The 22161-nt window shown below is 38.5% G+C and overlaps 1 protein-coding gene across 1 annotated transcript in view; it reads right to left on the minus strand.

Annotated features, from left to right (window-relative positions):
- The window catches only part of slc7a8a (solute carrier family 7 member 8a), a 60382-nt gene that overhangs the window by 22124 nt on the left and 16097 nt on the right, over positions 1 to 22161 (minus strand). Inside the window, exons 2-3 of the mRNA XM_061913622.1 lie at positions 6925 to 7129; positions 3206 to 3357 (exon numbers count right to left, since the gene is read on the minus strand). Of these exons, the coding sequence (XP_061769606.1) occupies positions 3206 to 3357; positions 6925 to 7129 (357 nt within the window). The remainder of the gene's footprint in view (positions 1 to 3205; positions 3358 to 6924; positions 7130 to 22161) is intronic.

Here is a 22161-nt window from a genome sequence, read left to right on the forward strand (position 1 = left end):
GCCCAACTGCTGGTTCAGAAAAAGACAAACCCCTTATGTGAAAAATTTTAACTCAACATTTTGGGTACATTTTTCAACCCAACTTTTGCGTTGAACTGTTTAACCAAAAAGTATAGTTAGGATAACTTAATGCTGGGTTATTCCCCACCAAACTATTGGGTTGAATTTTTTTACCCAAAGTTAACTGATGGCTAACTCATTGTTGGGTGATTGTAAATAATGTTAGATTAATCCATAATGAAATTCCTTTCAAGAAAAAAGTAACATTTTAATATAACAAAAATACGTTACTCGTTCAAAAACAGCCAAAAAATGATTCATAATTTTGAAAACCCAGAAATTGAGTTAAAATAATACCTTTATAACCCAAAAAATGTATTACTATTCATAAAAATAACTCCAACATTTAACCCAACACTAGCAACTCATAAATTGGGTTATGAAAATAACCAAGTATTTTTTTAGTGTGTAGGGAAGTCTGGAAATGGCGCTTATTTTATATTTTCTTTTTGCTCATAATGATATCACTTTTGAAGTAATTGTTGATCAAAACATGCAATTAACTGATTAAAATAATAGCTTTATATGCCTTTATCCTCGCTGTCCAGGCGAGGAAACGGGCTTTAGTCCTGTAGATGATGGCACACCAGGATTCATTTTCACGAGCAAAAAATACATAAATAGAACTTGTTAGGGACATTTATGGTTATGGGTCTTTTAGGGAGGACGTCAGTTGTTTATGAGGCTCAAACCACTTTTCTCCAGTCCTGGTTGAAGATTTTGGCCCATCACCCTGAGACAACGTTTGCACTCATCATTGTGCGTCTCGCATGTTGTCTGATGTCCTCTTGCAGTATTTGTTCAGCGTGTGTTAAGTTTGTGGAGGGATTCGGATCCAGCAGTGCCATGTCAGTGCCAACACTTGGTATAAGATAACAGGAAAATAATTTAGCCAGGACTTTACCAACTAACGGGCTTTTTTCTTCTGGATATTTTTAGATTTTTTTATGGCCTTTTTCTTTTGACAAAGTGGCCTTTTTCTGTCTTTTCAATCTTAATAATGATAATATAGCAACAGCAGCATACAAACTCAACAGGTATAGATTTTCCTTTGTCCCACTGGCAATCAAAACACGTAACAGAAAACTGCAGTAATAAGGAGTGCAATATTGAAATAGTACAATATGGGAGGTTTGCAATAAGGGGCGAGTGTAATGTGTGATCTCATAACTAACTGATATACCTGCGCAATGTTCAATGCCGTCACTGTACTGTCGAAAGAACTGGATGCATGTATGTATGTATGTATGTATGTATGTAAAACGCTGTGTCTTGATGTCCAAGACAAATTTCTCCTCAGAGGCAATAAAGCTAATTATTATTATTATTAATATAGACACCAATGATAGTATTGGTATCAGATCGATACTAGCATGAGAAGACCGACATTTATCAGTTATCTTCTTAGATTATCTTTACAATCATATATGTGCTTTTTTTAGTGGTATTCATATTGTTACATTGTTGATATAGCTGTATTTAAATTGCGTTATATTGTTTACAAACAAGGGCTTCACGGTGGAAGAAGGGTTAGTGCGTCTGCCTCACAATACGAAGGTCCTGAGTAGTCCTGGGTTGAATCCCAGGCTCGGGATTTTTCTGTGTGGAGTTTGCATGTCCTACCCGTGAATGCGCGGGTTCCCTTCGGGTACTCCGGCTTCCTCCCACTTCCAAAGACATGCACCTGGGGATAGGTTGATTGGCAACACTAAATGGTCCCAAGTTTGTGAATGTTGTCTGTCTATCTGTGTTGACCCTGCGATGAGATGGCGAATTGTCCAGGGTGTACACCGCCTTCCGCCCGACTGTAGCTGAGATAGCCACCAGCGCCCCCCACCACCCCAAAGGGAATAAGTGGTAGAAAATGGATGGATGTTTACAAGCAAGTCCTTGTGTACCAGATAAGGGCTTTGGGGGCAAAAAGCCAAAAGATTTAAACGACAGCCATTAGTAGTTTTTTGCTTTCAATCCCGGGCTTGGGATCTTTCTGTGTGGAGTTTGCATGTTCTCCCCGTGAATGCGTGGGTTCCCTCCGGGTACTCCGGCTTCCTCCCACTTCCAAAGACGTGCACCTGGGGATTGGTTTATTGGCAACACTAAAATTGGCCCTAGTGTGTGAATGTGAGTGTGAATGTTGTCTTCCTATCTGTGTTGGCCCTGCGATGAGGTGGTAACTTGTCCAGGGTGTACCCTCCTTCTGCCCGAATGCAGCTGAGATAGGCTCCAGCACCCCCCGAAACCCCAAAAGGGACAAGCGGTACAAAATGGATGGATGGATAGATTTTCTGTTGCTAACACAATTGTGTACAATAGAATGGAATCATTTGAGATTTTTACTTTTTATTCATATGACGTTCACAAATAAAGTTTATTGATTGCATGTTCTCCCCGTGAATGCGTGGGTTCCCTCCGGGTACTCTGGCTTCCTCCCACTTCCAAAGACATGCACCTGGGGATAGGTTGATTGGCAACACTAAATTGGCCCTAGTGTGTGAATGTGAGTGTGAATGTTGTCTGTCTATCTGTGTTGGCCCTGCGATGAGATGGCGACTTGTCCAGGGTGTACACCGCCTTCCGCCCGATTGTAGCTGAGATAGGCGCCGGCGCCCCCTGCGACCCCAAAAGGGAATAAGCGGTAGGAAATGGATGGATGAATGGATGGATAAGAAAATACTCCTCGCAACATTGCGTTTCCAAGTTTGCAGCTTCAAACTATTGATTTTGTGGGTTATTTTTTAGGCATATTCTCTGAAATTTTGACCTAAATTATGCATTTCAAGCATAAAAGTGGCTGAATGACCTAAAACGTTCAACATTACAGTAGTATTAACAACTAGATGAGACCAAACCAATTAGAGGATGTTGTTCAGTATCATGGCCACTGATTGGCTCAGCCTCAGTGAGTGTGCATGACTATGTGTGTGGTATAATGATATTATAACCCCTATTTAGAAGGTCATAAATAGTTTTTTTTATGTTGTAGCTTTGAAAATATTTGATTTATAATGAATAACCCCACAGTCAGGCTCAGAGCCAACTACTGTACTTTGTATCAGATCAGAGTTTTCCAGCTGGCTTATGTCTATTAGATGTCTCATACTTTGTGTTTTGGAGCTGAAAAATTAGTTCGAAGCATGTGACTCACGGAGGCAGAGGGCGGCCAACAGGCGCAGGCCGATCTCGGGTGGGAAGCACGTGGGGAAAAGGGGCTGCAGAACGTAGTTGGAGAAGGTGAGCGCGATTACAGCCTGGTTGGTCGGGTAGATGACCAGCACGGCGATCCACAGACGCAAGAACCTGGATGGTGACAAACAACATTATGATAAAGATGAGTGATTCTGGGGCCCCCCTGCAAGGGTTTAACTGAGGCTTATGCAGGGATCATCTCACTGGAATGTGTGTGTTTGACGTGAAAAATTGTTCAACGTGCACACGCCAACTATAGCGGCCTGTACACAGTACGCTTCTATAGATGAAATAGGTCTGTCATAACAAATACCCTTTGTTGTGCTTTTCCCCCCTCACTCCCGGGGACAAAAAGGTGCAGGACGGACACAAACAAACATGGCGTATTTAACCAAGATCGAGGGCACAGGGTGTCAAGCTGAGCAGTCTCTGGCTTTAAAAGGTCATTGATGTATGTTTAACGGTTCGCTGCGAAAATAAACAATCTTTGTTTTGTCTGCGGGAATTCCTCTCTCAGAATACACCCCAATTCCAGGTATCTTTGTGAGAATTGTTAGGACGGGAAAACAAAGGTTGTTTATAATCTGCTAGTGCAGTACAGTGTGTTAACAGCTCAACAATACTGTTTTCTGGGAAATTGCGGCATTCCCAAGCAATGAACCTTAACCATAACCTTGAGTAAATGAACGGAAGATAAGCCCAGAGTGAAGTAATCCTGCCCTTGCAACTTTATGTCGGACATACTGTACATTCAGCCTTAAACATTTGTTTTATTAACTTAACTCGATGATTTAAGGGGCTGTTTGCAACTTGATCACATTTGCATTCGGGTAGTTCGGGGGTCTGCAACTAATGGTTCCTTGGAGCTTTTTAAAAAATGTATTAAAATAGAAAAAGATGGGTGGGAAAAAATATTTTTTTGTTTTAATAGGGTTTCTGTAGGAGGACAATGTGATACAAACCTCCCTAATTATTTGAAATCCTACTGTTTGTATTAAACATGCATCTCTGATGACAGTATTCTGCGAGCGCCGTTTTGTCCTATTAATTTTGGCGGTCCTTCAACTCACCATAGTTTGTTTACATGGACAGTTTTCTTCAACGATGGCAGTAAAAGATATATTTTATGCCACTCATTCTCTGTCTCATTTTGTCCACCAAACGTTTTATGCTGTGTGTGAACGCACAAAAGGTGAGCTTTGTTGATGCTAATGACTTGTGCTAATCAAGCATATTTGTCAGTAAGTGCATGACTGCAAGCAAATCGATGCTAAAATGCTTTTTAGGCTAGCTGTAGGTACATATTGCATCATTATGCCTCGTTCGTAAGTATCTATCCATCCATCCATTTTTCTACAGCTTGTCCCGTTTGGTATATTTGATCTCGTTTAATTTCGTTTACGTACGTCCTCTGTGTATTTAATTTATATCTGCATTTCTCATGACGTATTATCTGTATGCAGAGGTGGGTAGTAACGCACTACATTTACTCCGTTACATCTACTTGAGTAACTTTTGGGATAAATTGTACTTCTAAGAGTAGTTTTTATGCAACATACTTTTACTTTTACTTGCGTATATTTATAGAGAAGAAACGCTACTTTTACTCCGCTCCATTTATCTACATTCAGCTCGCTAATCGCTACTTTTTTTAATCGATTTGTTAATGTTTGTTTTGGTTTTTCAGACAGACCTTCGAAGTAGAATCTACGCATGCCTGCGTTTCACCAATCACATGCAGTCACTGGTGACGTTGGACCAATCAAACAGAGCCTGGTGGTCACATGACCGTCACACGAAGACCCGACTTAAACAAGTTGAAAAACTTATCGGGGTGTTAACATTTAGTGGTCAATTGTACGGAATATGTACTGTACTGTGAAATCTACTAATAAAAGTTTCAATCAATCAATCAAAAGTGTAAAGGAAAAAAGACACTTTTTATTTCAACTGTACTTCCTGTCAAAAGCCTAAAGACTGATCGCACAGTTCCTGTCTTCACAATAAAAGTGTCGCTCCATCGCGCCTGCGTTAACAAAATAAGAGTCTCCAAAAGCCAGCGCAAACAAGCGAGCAAGCTACGGAGTTTGCCGCCGATGTATTTATTGTAAAGTGTATAAAAACGAATATGGAAGCTGGACAAATAAGATGCCAAAAACCAACGACTTTCATGTGGTATTAGACAGAAAGGAGGAACTTTTTTTCGCCTCCATATGAAAACGTGGACGTTATCAGCAATACTGTCTGATTCCAATCAATGCAAGTCATCAGAATCAGGTAATACACCAACTTATATTCTTGTCTTCATGAAAGATAGGAATTTATATGTTAAACATGCATGTATATTCATTAAAACCCCTTTAACATGTCAACAAAAACGGCAAAATAAATAAATATAAATTATATACTGTATATCTAAATGCATGTATGTATGTATATTATATATATATATATATATATATATATATATGATATGTGTGTGTATGTATATGTATATATGAGGTAGATCACCTCGACTTGGTCATTTATTAAGTAATTGATTAAGGTTGAAAAACTTATTGGGGTGTTACCATTTAGTGGTCAATTGTACGGAATATGTACTGTACTGTGCAATCTGCTAATAAAAGTTTCAATCAATCAATCAATGCCTACTGAGCCTATGGTGCTGTTAACTTATTGTGGCTCAATGTGCCTTAATTTTTATTTTTATTCTAATGTATTATCATTTAATATATATTATTGTTTTAGCTGCTTAAGAGATATTCCTGGCTCTGAATTTGCTCATTGCTATTTTTTATGTTTTTGTGCATTATTTGTTGCCGTAATCATTAAACAAACAGGTTACTCATCAGTTACTCAGTACTTGAGTAGTTTTTTCACAACATACTTTTCACTTTTACTCAAGTAAATATTCGGGTGACTACTCCTTACTTTTACTTGAGTAATAAATCTCTAAAGTAACAGTACTCTTACTTGAGTAAAATTTCTGGCTACTCTACCCACCTCTGGTTATCTGTTTCTTTGTCAGTTAGTGGGAGGCCTGGCATTGCATGCTGTTAACTAGTGTGTTGTAACTAGTGTGTAACTTGACACTGCAACTCTGAGTGAGTCTTGCAGATGTGCATCAGTGAGGCGTGTTCGGTGTTTGTTCTTGATGAAGTTCATGTCAGAAAAGGCTGATTGACAAAGTTGAACCAAACAGGCTTGCAACCTTCATAGCTGCTGCGCGTACACCACTGTACTTTTCTGTGTCAAGGCACCAAAAGTTTGGTGCAGCCTGGTGGGCTTTAAATTTTAAATTGTCAGGAAAGTAGAGGAAGGAATTTAAAAGGTAAAATCATCATAAAATCATTATTAAGGTTGTATTTTTTCTCTAAAACTGTCTTTCTGAAAGTTATAAGAAGCAAAGTAAAAAAGTACTAGCTGGCACAACACTGCCATGATCCCTGATGTAGAGGATATTTGACTGGCGTTTTGGCAGGACAGTACTGTGTATCTAAAACAAAACAAAACGACAGAGCGTTCCGCATCTGGGATAGGCTCCAGAACAGAGCTTTGAGTGGTATTAACACAGCTTCTTGGTCTTAAATTATGAATGTATTTCTTCATTCATAACTATTGTTCCAGCAAATGTCTCACTCGGATCCTTAGTTATGAAATTGTCAAGTGTTTACTCACCCGGCCAAGCCTCCAAAGATGTCCTTCACATATGAGTAGTCCCCCCCCGACTTGGGGATGGTGACACCCAGCTCAGCGTAGCACAGTGCCCCGATGGCGGTGATAACGCCTGTGATGATCCACACGAACAGGGCCACGCCCACTGAGCTGGCGTTCTCCATCACTCCCTTTGGACTGACGAATATTCCCGAGCCAATAATATTACCTAGGCAAAGAAAGAAGTTTTCAGTTTAGATCTCCACATTTCACATTTAAACATAAATATAGGTCTTTATTTTGTATTTATATATTCTATATACATTAATATCAGCGCACAAGGAGATCTGCTTGGAAAGGAGTATAGTGTTCCAAAGTGGCGAGAGAACACTCCATATAGTTGGTGGCGGTATTGCACGTCTCACCGCCAATACAGGACAAAAGAAGAAGAAGAACTTTGAAGGCCAATGGCAGGCACAGGTATGACTTTTATAAACATTTTAATGAATTACAATACCAACAAACAAACTCTTTAGTTGCAATGGTTAAACTATTTGGCTACTATTAGTCATCCTTAAAAGTACCATTCTAAAGTATTTTTTTTACCAATTTGAAATAAGTACCGAATGCAGCTGGGATAGGCCCCAGGACCCCTGTGAACCCGAGAGGGACAAGCGGTAAAAAATGGATGGATTGATGGACCACTCATGGAGCCTTATAGGTGGGAAAATTAGGACAATTTTACAAAATAGATCAACTGTTGAAGGGGGTCCCATGTGATTTTTTTACATGGGGCCCAGAATCTCTGATACTACTACTACTACTTCCACCATCCAAGTCACGTCCATTGTGCCCTTGAGCAAGACACTTCAGCCTTGCTCCTGATGGGTCGTGGTTAGGGTCTTGCTTGGCAGCTCCCGCCGTCAGTGTGTGAATGTGTGTGTGATCGTGTGTGTGGGAATGTGTGTGTGAATGGGTGAATGTGGAAATAGTGTCAAAGAGCTTTAAGTATCTTGAAGGTAGAAAAGTGCTATACAAGTATAACCCATTTACCATTTACTACCACCACTACTACTACAAGTAGTAAGACTATCATCACCACCACTACTACTATTTCCACTACTAATATTTATATTACTGCGACTACTACCACCACTATTACCACTAACATTATTACTACTGCTCCTACATTTTTACTACTACCCTACTACCACCATTTATGCTACCACTATCATTATTACTACTACTACTGCTACTACTACCACCACCACTAGTACTGCCACTACTAATACTATCAATATTACTATTATTACAACTACCCTACTACTACTCCTAACACTATTATTACTACTACTACTACTACTACTACTACTACTACTACTATTATTACTATCATCACCACCACAACTGCTATGGGTACAATCACAATACTACCACTAGTACTACTACCACCACTACTATTACTTCTACCACTAAGACCACAACTAACACAAGCTACAACTACTAACTACCACAACTACTTCTACTACATTATAACCACTACTACTACTACAACAGCTAACTACTGCAACTACTACTACTATTACCATTACAACCACTACTACTACTACCATTATAACATTACTACTACTACTACAACTAACTACCACAACTACTACTCCTACTACCACAACCACTACTATACTACAACTGGTACCACTACTTCCACAACTACTACCAACTACTACTACTACCACTACTAATATTTATACTACTGTGACTACTACCACTACATTATTATTACTACTACTACTACCACCAACATTTCTGCTACCACTATAACCACTACCATTACTACTACTACCACTACCACCACCACTACCACTACTACCGCTACTACTACTAATACTACCAATACTACTATTATTATTACTATCCTACTATTACTACTAATACTACTACCACCCTATTATTACTACTGCTATTACTACTAATACTACCAATACTACTATTATTATTACTATCCTACTATTACTACTACTACTACTACCACCCCTATTATTACTACTGCTACTGCTACTACTACTACTACTACCACCCCTATTATTACTACTGCTACTGCTACTACTACTACTACCATCACCACCACAACTGCAACTACTACAATCACAACTAATACTACCACTACCACTACTATTACTATTGCCACTAAGACCACTAGTACCATAAGCTACTACTACTACCATTATAACCATTACTACTACTACTACTAAAACTAACTACTATTACTTCTACCACTAAGACCACCACTACTACCACAATCTACTACTACTAACTACCACAACTACTTCTACTACATTATAACCACTACTACTACTACTACAACAGCTAACTACTGCAACTACAACTACTGTTACCAGTGGCCGTGCGCAACCCGAGGGTCCCTGGTTCAATCCCCACCTAGTACCAACCTCGTCACGTTCGTTGTGTCTTCGAGCAAGACACTTCACCCTGATGGGTGCTGGTTAGCGCCTTGCATGGCAGCTCCCTCCATCAGTGTGTGAATGTGTGTGTGAATGGGTAAATGTGGAAGTAGTGTCTAAGCACTTTGAGTATCTTGAAGGTAGAAAAGCGCCATACAAGTACAACCCCTTTATCATTTATTTATTTTACTACTACTACCCTTATAACAATTACTATTACTCCTACTACTACAACTACTACTGCTACTACCACAACTTCCGCTAAAAAACTGGTACTACTACTTCCACAACTACTACTAACTACTACTACTACCACTGCTAATATTTATATAACTGTGACTACTACCACCACTATTACCACTACATTATTATTACTACTACTACTACTACTACCACTACTACTACCACCACCACCACCATTTCTGATACCACTATAAACACTACCATTATTACTACTACTACCACCCCCACCACCACCACAGCTACTATTACTAATACTACTTATACTACTATTATTACTACTACCCTACTTCTACCACCACTATTATTACTACTACTACTACATCACCAACACAACTGCAACTACTACAATCACAACTAATACTACCACTACCACTACTATTACTACTGCCACTAAGACCACTAGTACCATAAGCTACTACTACTAACTACCACAATTACTACTACATCCCCACCACAACTGCAACTACTACAATCACAACTAATACTACCACTACCACTACTATTACTACTGCCACTAAAACCACTAGTACCATAAGCTACTACTACTAACTACCACAACTACTACTACTACTACTACTACTACATTATAACCACTACTACTACAGCTAACTACCGCAACGACTACTGCTATTACAATTACTACCACAACAACCACAGCTACTACTACTACTACTACAACTGGCCACTTCTTCCACAACTACTACATTACAACCAGTACTATTACTATCACAACTACTACTACTACTACTAAAACTGGTACCACTATTTCCAAAACAACTACTACTACTACTACTCCCACAACTACTACTACTATTACAACTACCACTAATACAACTCCTCCAATGCAAACATTCAAGTCCCATTATAACAGCAAAATCATGCTAGGTTAGCCTATTCACTAGACCAGTGGTTCTGAAATGGGGGTACTTGAAGGTATGCCAAGGGGTACGTGAGATTTTTTTTAAAAACAGCTCCAATTTAAAAATTCTTTACAGATATATTTATTGAATAATAATTCAACAAAATATGAATGTAAGTTCATAAACTGTGAAAAGAAATGCAACAATGCAATATTCAGTGTTGACAGCTAGATTTTTTGTGGACATGTTCCATAAATATTGATGTTAAAGATTTCTTTTTTAGTGAAGAAATGTTTAGAATTAAGTTGATGAATCCTGATGGATCTCTATTACAATCCGCAAAGAGGGCACTTTAAGTTGATGATTACTTCTATGTGTAGAAATCTTTATTTATAATTGAATCACTTGTTTATTTTTCAACAAGTTTTTGGTTATTTTTATATTTTTTTCCAAATATTTCAAGAAAGACCACTACAAATGAGCAATATTTTGCACTGTTATACAATTTAATAAATCAGAAACTGATGACATAGTGCTGTATTTTACTTCTTTATTTCTTTTTTTCAACCAAAAATGCTTTGCTCTAATTAGGGGGTACTTGAATTAAACAAAATGTTCACAGGGGTACATTACTGAAAAAAGGTTGAGAACCACTGCACTAGACAAAACCCGCCAAATGACCAAACTTAGGTCTGCAGCTCTCCCGTCCAAATGCAAAACCCAGTAACTCAATTTTGGTCAAAACTGAGCTGATAATAATTTTGAGGTTTGAGGTTTGCAAAAAGTTGGAGTTCCTTGGTGATACGCTTTACATTAGTGTATGCGATATTGTAATTTGTTCTGTAAGTAAGCTGTTACGCGCATGGCAGGACCTAGCAACTACCACATAACCGCGTAGATACAAAAGAAAAACCTAGTATCTCAAGGGACCAATCGGCAAAGGTGGGACCAAGTCATTGTTTTGCAAGTCACAAGTAAGTCTCAAGTCTTTGCCCTCAAGTCTCGAGTCAAGTCCCGAGTCAAGACAGGCAAGTCCCGAGTCAAGTCCAAAGTCAATACTGGGAAGTCTCAAGTCAAGTCCCAAGTCCTGCATTTTGAGTTTTGAGTCATTTCAAGTCTTTTTAACCACAGACTAATATCTGTACACAGATTGTGTATGCTTTTAAAACGCTGTATGTATTTATAAAAAAAAAAAAAACAGTCCTTACACTGCACTTCATAATAGCACTATTAACTAGTTATTCTAAACATTTAACTCATTCCTTTACAGTATAAACACATTTCAAAAAACAAGTGCAACTGTACTAAGTGTTAACATTGTATTTCCATGGAATATTGCATTGTAACTAGTTCCACAGCAGTTTCTATCCTGTTCATTGCCGTGTTTGCATTGACGTTATAACCATAGACATCTTATAAGTAGACGCAGAATTGGCTGCTGTGACGCAAGCAATTTGGCCGCCATCTTGAAGTGGTGATTAAGAGCCGGCAAGCAGCCTAAACTGACAGTTGACAGGTAGAAAACAAAGATGCTGGGCTGGTATTCAGCGTTTTCCTGCTCAAATGAGCGAACTGTTGAAAATAGGAATTGGGGGATTACTTTTCACAAGTAAGATTTAACATTAACATACTATTGGTTGTATTTTGTGAAAAAAATATTACCACAGAGTTAAGCAGGAGCAAAGAACTACAATATTTATATGTGAAAATCACAAAGAAATCTTCTGGGGGAGGATGACCCCCCTACAGGTATGTGGTTTACAAACTTTCAGGCCCACCTAAAACAAAATTTAACAGCCGCCACTGATTATGATGCATTCTCATTTTATTGTTTTATTGTAACCAGGAATAAGTCTTCAAGTAACAATATTCAAATACTAACTTTGTTGGGTAAGACAGAATTTGGTTTTATTCTGAATCCAGTGAAACAGATTGGTGGTTTTAGCTGAAATAAATACTTTCAGCTGTTTATATATGTTAAGTATTTGGCAGACACTTTTATCCAAAGCAACATACATGAAAAATACCTACAAAACAATCACTGTAAACATGATCATTTAAGGGAATAATGTAATAGAAAATATCAATACAAAGTGTCAAGACAGAATAAACTCTCTGCTGTTGCAGCAACAGAGTATAAGTCAATAACAGTGGTTCTCAACCTTTTTTCAGTGATGTACCCCCTGTGAACATTTTTTTAATTCAAGTACCCCCTAATCAGAGCAAAGCATTTTTGGTTGAAAAAAGAGATAAAGAAGTAAAATACAGCACTATGTCATCAGTTTCTGATTTATTAAATTGTATAACAGTGCAAAATATTGCTCATTTGTATTGGTCTTTCTTGAACTATTTGGAAAAAAAAAAGTAAAAATAACTAAAAACTTGTTGAAAAATAAACAAGTGATTCAATTTTAAATAAAGATTTCTACACATAAAAGTAATCAACTTAAAGTGCCCTCTTTGGGGATTGTAATAGAGATCCATCTGGATTCATGAACTTAATTCTAAACATTTATTCACAAAAAATAAGTCTTTAACATCGATATTTATGGAACATGTCTACAAAAAATCTAGCTGTCAACACTGAATATTGCATTGTTGCATTTCCTTTCACAGTTTATGAATTTACATTCATATTTTGTTGAATTATTATTCAGTAAATATATTTATGAAGGATTTTGAATCGTTGCTATTTCTAGAATATTTTTTTAAAAAAATCATGTACCCCTTGGCATACCTTCAAGTATCCCCATTTGAGAACCACTGGTCTATAGGTCCGTAAGATATATAGATATCTAATATATTCATACATTGTTTATGTAGGCTATACGCATGTATATATAACCTAATCATATTGTTTCTTTAACTTAAAAATAGCTGAATGTTTTTTTCCCCCCTTCTCTGGGATTATATTCCCAGTTTTGATCTCAGACGTCTGGTCACTTATAGCATGTTAGAATATTCTATTACTCTTAAGCAAATTATGAACACGCCAAGACATATGTCCTTTATCATAGTTACACGTGTGACAAAAAAGCGCGTGAATATCAGTGGTATTCAGTGAGGTAATATGAATTAAATGTGCTGACAGTTCATTGCTCCTGCCAAATGAATTGCACTGAGTGGAGCGGATCACCACTCCAAGATGGCGGCCGCACGTCACGTCAGCGGCGACAGGCAGTAGCGCTCGATGCTGCGTCTACTTATAAGATTTCTATGGTTATAATGTTAGCAGCGAGTTTACAGCCTCACTGATTTAACTACACAACAAATAAAAGTTACGTTACTCAGCCAATAAACGTTAGTTTACATTCAAAACGTACCCTTCTTTGTGCAACTTCAAATGTCGAACGAAGTTGGAAGTTGTTGCGTCTCCGTCTGTAATCTTCCAACCGCATGATTTGCATACATCAATTCCTGTTTTGTTCACCAAGTCGTAGTTTTAATACCTGAACGAAACACTTTGTGGCATAATTTTCCTCACTTATTGTTCTGTTGTTTGAGAGCAGTTCTGCTTGGTTTTCCTGCAATTTGATTGGATGAATGATTTGTGACGAAAATAACGTGGATGTAATTTGATTGGCTGTCGTACTGATAGGTAGCGCACACACTGTCATCGCACACATGTTGACAAACACGCGTACACAATGGAAGATACGGAGCGCTCCTGAATAACTTTTTAATCGTTGGGTTTTGGGGAAAGTAGCAAGTCATGTCAAGTCAAAAGGCTCAAGTCCAAGTCAAGTCCCAAGTCGTTGATGTTAAAGTCAAAGTCGAGTTGCAAGTCTTTTTACATTTTGTCAAGTTGAGTCTAAAGTCATCAAATTCATGACTCGAGTCTGACTCGAGTCCAAGTCATGTGACTCGAGTCCACACCTCTGCCAATCGGAGCTTCTTTGTCAGTCGTCTTATTGTCTTTAATGAAACATTTGCACGACTGGGGGCCGACGGTCAACCTGATTATGTGATATTATGGCACGAGGGGATATTTGGAAGATTGGCCCAGGACGTTGCAAGCACCTTCATTAAATGTATTGTTCTTGATTCTTCCCCTTGCATACTCTTTTGGGCAGATAACTGTGGAGGTCAAAATAAAAACTGGACGCTGTACACGGCTCTTGCCCGATGTGCAAACGCAGAATGGGGCCCACCCGAGATTGTGATAAAATATCTGGAGAAAGGGCACACGTTCATGAGAGCAGATTCAATCCATGGCTCAATCGCCAAGAAAATGAAAGCTCAAGAAAACATCTATACGTTTGATGACTTTGTAAATCTTTGTAAGACAGCATCAAGAGAGATTGGTTTTCCTTTGTTTTCTCAAAATCAGCTAGAAGTGAGTTACTAGGTTTTTCCTTTGGACGGGAGAGCTGACTAATTAATGGCAGGGCACTAGGACGCAATAAATGATGTGTGTGTGACGACAAAGCCTACCCAGAACTTCAAAAGCGAGCGTTTAAGCACCTCTTTTCTTGAAAGAGTAGCAAGTGCAAGTGAGCAAAAGCAAGTGTGGAAGATGATAAGATTTCTGTCACCTTTGGTGCTCAAAAGCAAACTCGGTGGATTAGATATTACTCTGAGGATGTTAATAAAATGTTGATATTGCATGACTGGGGACTTTTAATTCTGCAATATTGTGGTCATTAGATTAGCTCAGAATCCAAACTTAAGATGTATTTTGTGCACATTGCTTACATTTCACTTAGTTGTAAAATACAATCAGTGGTTAGTCTTGAATACATCATTTAGTTTGCTTTCTAGCCTGACTTGTTTGTCATATGTTATGGGCCAAATAACACGCCCTCACAATTATTTTTTTAGGACAGGCGTCTCTTTTGTTCACAGCGGCTTTGTCGGTGCAATGGCACAGGATAAGGAAAGTGCATAAAATGTGAGTGACAGATCTGTGTGTGGGGCAGGGGTGGTTGTCGCCATGGTAATGATGCAGCTCAGCCTTTCGGCCGATGAGAGGCACTAATCTGTTGATGTAGCAGTAGATCTTTATGTAGTGGGAGATTTGTACATGTAACACATTGCATGAGCATCAGGGTGCACAACAAAATGTTGGTCTGACACGAGAGGTTACCAAAGCAAAGGTCAGAGGTTGGCGGCCAATAAAAGGGGCGCGAAAGTCAAAGGTCGTGTTAAATCATTACCCCCTGCGTGATAGGCAGCACACTAACACTACAGTACGAAAGTCCAAGGTATCGATGACATGTGTCTGCACAATGAAGTATCTTTTATAACAGGAAGTTTTCTGTGATTAGACATAAAGCAGAACTGTAACCCATTGGTCCAGCCAAGGTCCAGGGCCCGCATGTACATAAGGCTAAAACCAGGCAAGACTTTTTCTTAAAAGATTCTGTATATAACAGTAGTGTTTTGCTGTTTGTAAAAATCTACTGCTGTTTTTTATAGTAAAAGTGCTAGTCCAGGGGTCGGGAACCTTTTTGGCTGAGAGAGCCATAAAAGCCAAATATTTTTAAATTGATTTCCCTGAGAGCCATACTATATTTTTTAACACTGAATACAACTAAATGCGTGCATTTTTAAGTAAGACCAACATTTTTAGAGTATAATAGGTATCTTATTCGTTTTAATAACATGTTTATTCTGAAGCTAACCAATAACAAATTTAATTATTCTTCCCATTTATGCAACTTCTTGAACAGGTGCGGTAGAAAACGATGGATGCATGAGAATGTTTTATAAATTGAACATTATTTTTAACACTGTGATTACCAGTGTATTTATTATTTATTTATCGTGTTAAGCAATGTCAAAAAAGATGTATCTGAGAGCCAGATGCAGTCATCAAAAGAGCCACATCTGGCTCTAGAGCCATAGGTTCCCTACCCCTGTGCTAGTCCAAGACCTTCTTTATATAAACACAGTGCTTTGCTGTCTCAAGGAACCCACTGTAACTGTGCTGGTCGAATATCTTCTACAATACAGATTGCTTTGGGACTCAACAGCAAAACCGATCATTTATAAAAACGATAATTTCTACAACAAGAGTGTTTTGTGTTGTTTAGAAATTGACTGCTATTTATGATAATTTACTGCAAAAAAAAAAAAACCCTGGTCAAAAATCTTCTAATAACAGCAGTGCTTTGCTGATTTTAAAAATCTACTGCAAACACTACAGTCAAAGGTCTTCTACAAACCCCGTTTCCATATGAGTTGGGAAATTGTGTTAGATGTAAATATAAACGGAATACAATGATTTGGAAATCATTTTCAACCCATATTCAGTTGAATATGTTACAAAGACAACATATCTGATGTTAAAACTGATAAACATTTTCTTTGTGTGCAAATAATCATTAACTTTGGAATTTGATGCCAGCAACACGTGACAAAGAAGTTGGGAAAGGTGGCAATAAATACTGATTATCCATCCATCCATTTTCTACCGCTTATTCCCTCTTTGGGTTGCGGGGGGCGCTGGCGCCTATCTCAGCTGCAATCAGGCAGAAGGCAAGGTACACCCTGGACAAGTCGCCAACTCATCGCAGGGCCAACACAGATAGACAGACAACATCCACACTCACACTAGGGCCAATTTAGTGTTGCCACTCAACCTATCCCCAGGTGCATGTCTTTGGAAGTGGGAGGAAGCCGGAGCACCCGGAGGGAACCCACGCATTCACAGGGAGGACATACAAACTCCACACAGAAAGATCCCGAGCCCGGGATTGAACCCAGGTCTCCTAGGACCTTCGTATTGTGAGGCAGACGCACTAACCCTTCTGTCACCGTGAAGCCCTAAATACTAATTAATAGAATAGAATAGAATAGAATAGAATAGAAAGTACTTTATTGATCCCTGGGGGAAATTCAGCACCACAGTTCGCTCACAATAAACAATAATAATAATAATAAATAATATATAACATATATTATATAGATAATATATGAATAATATAAATATATTTGACATATATTCTACATTTAAGTGCAGTCAAGAAGGAACATATGCATTAAACAGTCTGATGGCTGTCGGTATGAAGGACCTCCTGTGTCGTTCCGTGTTACATTTTGGGAGTCTGAGCCTTCCACTGAACGTGCTCATTCTCTCTGCAAGGTCCAAGTGTAGTGGGTGGGAGGTGTTGTCCATGATGGCTGGGAGTTTTGCTAGCCTTCTCCTCTCTGACACCACCGCCAGAGAGTCCAGCTCCACTCCCACCATGTTACTGGCCTTCTCTACCAACTTGTCCAGTCTGTTTGTGTCCCTCACTCTCAGCCCGCTGCCCCAGCAAGCCACGGCGTACAAGAAGGCGCCCGCCACCACCGACTCGTAGACTCGTACATCTTCAGCATCTTTGTACAGACGTTGAAAAATCCTAGCCTCCTGTCCTTTCTTGTAGAGGGCCTCAGCGTGTTTTGACCCATTCAGCTTGTTGTCGATATGTACTCCGAGGTATTTATAATCCTCATCAACCATGTTCACATCGACCCCCCTGATGGAAACAGGGTTTCGCCGGAGTACTCCTCCTCCTTCCCAGGTCCACAACCAGCTCCTTGGTCTTCGTCACATTGAGCTGGAGGTGGTTCTTTCCACACCATGTGACAAAGTCCTCCACCAGTGCCCTGTATAAGTTGAGGAATGCTCATCAAACACTTATTTGGAACATCCCACAGGTGTGCAGGCTAATTGGGAACAGGTGGGTGCCATGATTGGGTATAAAAGCAGCTTCCATGAAATGCTGAGTAATTCACAAACAAGAATGGGGTGAAGGTCACCACTTTGTAAGCAAATTGTCGAACAGTTTTAGAAAAACACTTCTCTACGGTCCGTAAAATCATCAAAAGGTTCAGAGAATCTGGAGAAATCAATGCACGTAAGCGATGATATTACGGACCTTTGATCCCTCAGGCGGTACTGCATCAAAAAACCGACATCAGTGTGTAAAGGATATCACCACATGGGCTCAGGATCACTTCATAAAACCACTGTCAGTAAGTACAGTTGGTCGCTACATCTGTAAGTGCAAGTTAAACCTCTACTATGCAAAGCAAAAGCCATTCATCAACAACACCCAGGAATGCCGCCAGCTTCGCTGGGCCCGAGCTCATCTAAGATGGACTGATGCAAAGTGGAAAAGTGTTCTGTGGTCTGAGGAGTCCACATTACAAATTATGTTTTGAAACTGTGGACGTGGTGTCTTCCGGAACAAAGAGGAAAATAACCATCCGGATTGTTATAGGTGCAAAGTTCAAAAGCCAGCATCTGTGATGGTATGGGGTTGTATTAGTGCCCAAGGCATGGGTAACTTACACATCTGTGAGGGCACCATTAATGATGAATGGTCCATACAGGTTTTGGAGCAACATATGTTGTCATCCAAGCAATGTTATCATGGACGCCCCTGCTTATTTCAGCAAAATAATGCCAAGCCACATGTTACAACAGCGTGGCTTTGTAGTAAAAAGTGCGGGTACTTTCCTGGCCCGCCTGCAGTCCAGACATGTCTCCCATCGAAAATGTATGGCGCATTATGAAGCATAAAATACGACAACAAGACCCCGGACTGTTGAACAACTTAAGCTGTACACAAGCAAGAATGGTAAAGAATTCCACTTTCAAAGCTTTAACAATTAGTTTCCTCAGTTCCCAAATGTTTATTGAGTGTGGTTAGAAGAAAATGTGATGTGACACAGTGGTGAACATGCCCTTTCCCAACTACTTCGGCACGTGTTGCAGACATGAAATTCTAAGTTAATTATCATTTGCAAAATAAAATAAAGTTTATGAGTTTGAACATCAAATATCTTGTCTTTGTAGTGCATTCAATTGAATATGGGTTGAATTTGCAAATCATTGTATTCCGTTTATATTTACATCCAATACAATTTACCAATTCATATGGTTTGTAAATGACAGGAGTGTTTTGTTGTTTTTGGAAATCTAGCATTTTACTGTAAAAGTGCCGTTCAAAATGCTCAATATTTGCTTTGTCTTAGGAAAGCACCTAAGTGTACTTTTTAAAAACTTTTATACAACAGCAGTGCTTTGCTGTTTTTAAAAATCTACTGCAACAAACAACAGTCAAAGGCCTTTCTAAATGACAGGAGTGTTTTGCTGTTTTTGGAAATCTAGCATTTTATTGTAAAAAAGTCTCGATCAAAATGCTTCATATCTGCTTTGTCTTAGGAAACCAACTAAAAGTAATTTTCAAACAAGTTTTATGAAACAGCAGTGCTTGGATGTTTTTTAAAAATATATTGCAAAAACTATAGTCAAATGCCTTCGAAATGACAGGAGTGTTTTTCTGTTTTTGGAAATCTAGCATTTTACTGTAAAAGTGCCGTTCACAATGCTCGATAATGGCTTTGTCTTAGGAAACCGCCTAAAAGGACTCTTTAAAAACTTTTATATAACAGCAGTGCTTTGCTGTTTTTAAAAATCTACTACAAAAACTACAGTTCAAAAGGCCTTTCTAAATGACAGGAGTGTTTTGCTGTTTTGGGAAATTTACCACTTTACTGTAAAAGTGCCGATCAAAATGCTTTGTATCTGCTTTGTCTTAGGAAACCACCTAAAAGTAAGTTTCAAACATGTTTTATGTAACAGCAGTGCTTTGCTGTTTTTAAAAATCAAATGCAAAAACTATAGTCAAAGGCCTTTGAAATGACAGAGAGTTTTACTGTTGTTGGAAATCTAGCATTTTTCTGTGAAAGTGCAGATCAAAACGTTTTATATCTGCTTTGTCTTAGGAAACCACCTAAAAGTACTTTTCAAACATGTTTTATGTAACAGCAGTACTTTGCTGTTTTAAAAAAAATAATTGCAAAAACTATAGTTAAAGGCCTTTGAAATGACAGGAGTGTTTTGCTGTTTTTGGAAATTTACAATTTTACTGTAAAAGTACCCATCAAAATGCTTTATATCTGCTTTGTCTTAGGAAACCACCTAAAAGTACTTTTCAAACATGTTTTATGCAACAGCAGTGGTTTGCTTTTTAAAAAAAATCAACTGCAAAAACTATAGTCAAATACCTTCTAAATGACAGGAGTGTTTTGCTGTTTTTGGAAATTTTGACTCCTTATGTTAATTTGCTGGTCAAACTGCTCTATATAACCACAGTGATTTGCTGTGTCTTTTCAAAAATATTTTATATAATGGCAGTGCTTTACAGTTTTAAGAATCTTATGTTCCAAAGACATGCACCCACCTGGGGATAGGTTGATTGACAACACTAAATTGGCCCTAGTGTGTGAATGTGAGTGTGAATGTTGTCTGTCTATCTGTGTTGGCCCTGCGATGAGGTGGCGACTTGTCCAGGGTGTACCCCGCCTTCCGCCCGATTGTAGCTGAGATAGGCGCCAGCGCCCCCCGCGACCCCGAAAGGGAATAAGCGGTAGAAAATGGATGGATGGATGGATGTTTTAAGGATTCTTTTATAGAAACGCGAGTCAGAGTTTTTCCAAACAACTAAAGTGTTTTGCAATTTTTTAAAATGTACTCCAAAAACTATAGTCGAAGTTCCTCTGTTTGCTGTTTTTAAAAATCTACTGCTGTTTACATAATTTTACTACAAAAGTGCTCGTCAAAGTGCTTCTAAAACTGGAGTGTTTTGCAGTCTTTATGAATCTATTACAAAAACTATTGTAACAAATCCTTTAAATGACAGGAGAGTTTTGCTGTTTTTAAAAATGTAACATTTTACTCCAAAAGCGCTAGTCAAAAATCTTCTTTTACAACCAGAGTGATTAGCTGTGTCTTAGGAAACCACTACAAAAGTATGTTTTGAAAAGTAAACAGTTTTAAGGAACCTCAGGTTGTTTTTTAAGATTCCACAACAAAAGCACTGGTCACAGTTCTTCTAAATGACTAAAGTGTTGTGCTTTCAAGTGTTAAGTTTTTTAGAAATCTACTGCAAAAACTACAGTTAAAGATCCTGCTTAGCTGTTTTTAGAAATCTCCTGCTGTTTTTATCAATTTACTGAAAATGTGCTATTTAAAAATCCTCTCTAATTGGAGTGCTTTGCAGTTTTCTAGGAAGCTACTATAAAAGTACTTCACATTACAGCAGTGCTTTACAGTTATCCAAGTTTGTTTTCAGGATTCTATTGAAAGTTTGTCTATGTAGGTCAAATGATTTGATGAAAACCCCCACTTTGAGCTGAGCATGCGGGTCGGTCTGATGTCATTAAAGGTTCGTATCCGACCCGCGGGGCACCAGTTGGCATGTTGTGTAAATCAGTGGTCCCCAACCACCGGGCCACGGCCCGATTGGTACCGGGCCGCGGAAGAATTTTTCATTAATTTTTATTTTTAAAAAAACAAATATATATATATATATATATATGTATTTTTTTTATTTTTTATTTTTTTTTATTTTTATTAAATCAATATAAAAAACACAATATACACTTACAATTAGTGCACCAACCACAAAAACCTCCCTTTTTCATGACAAAAACCTCCCTTTTTCATGACAAAGGAAAAAAAAAAGGGCTCAGGAACACTTCAGAAAACCACTGTCAGTAACTACAGTTGGTCGCTACATCTGTAAGTTAAAACTCTCTTATACAAAGCGAAAGCCATTTATCAACAACACCCAGAAACGCTGCCGGCTTCTCTGGGTCCAAGCTCATCTAAGATGGACTGATGCAAAGTGGAAAAGTGTTCTGTGGTCTGACGAGGGCACATTTTGAATAGTTTTTGAAAACTGTGGACGTTGAGTCCT

This window comes from Nerophis ophidion, linkage group LG10, assembly GCF_033978795.1.
Source record: "Nerophis ophidion isolate RoL-2023_Sa linkage group LG10, RoL_Noph_v1.0, whole genome shotgun sequence".
NCBI classification, from domain to species: domain Eukaryota; kingdom Metazoa; phylum Chordata; class Actinopteri; order Syngnathiformes; family Syngnathidae; genus Nerophis; species Nerophis ophidion.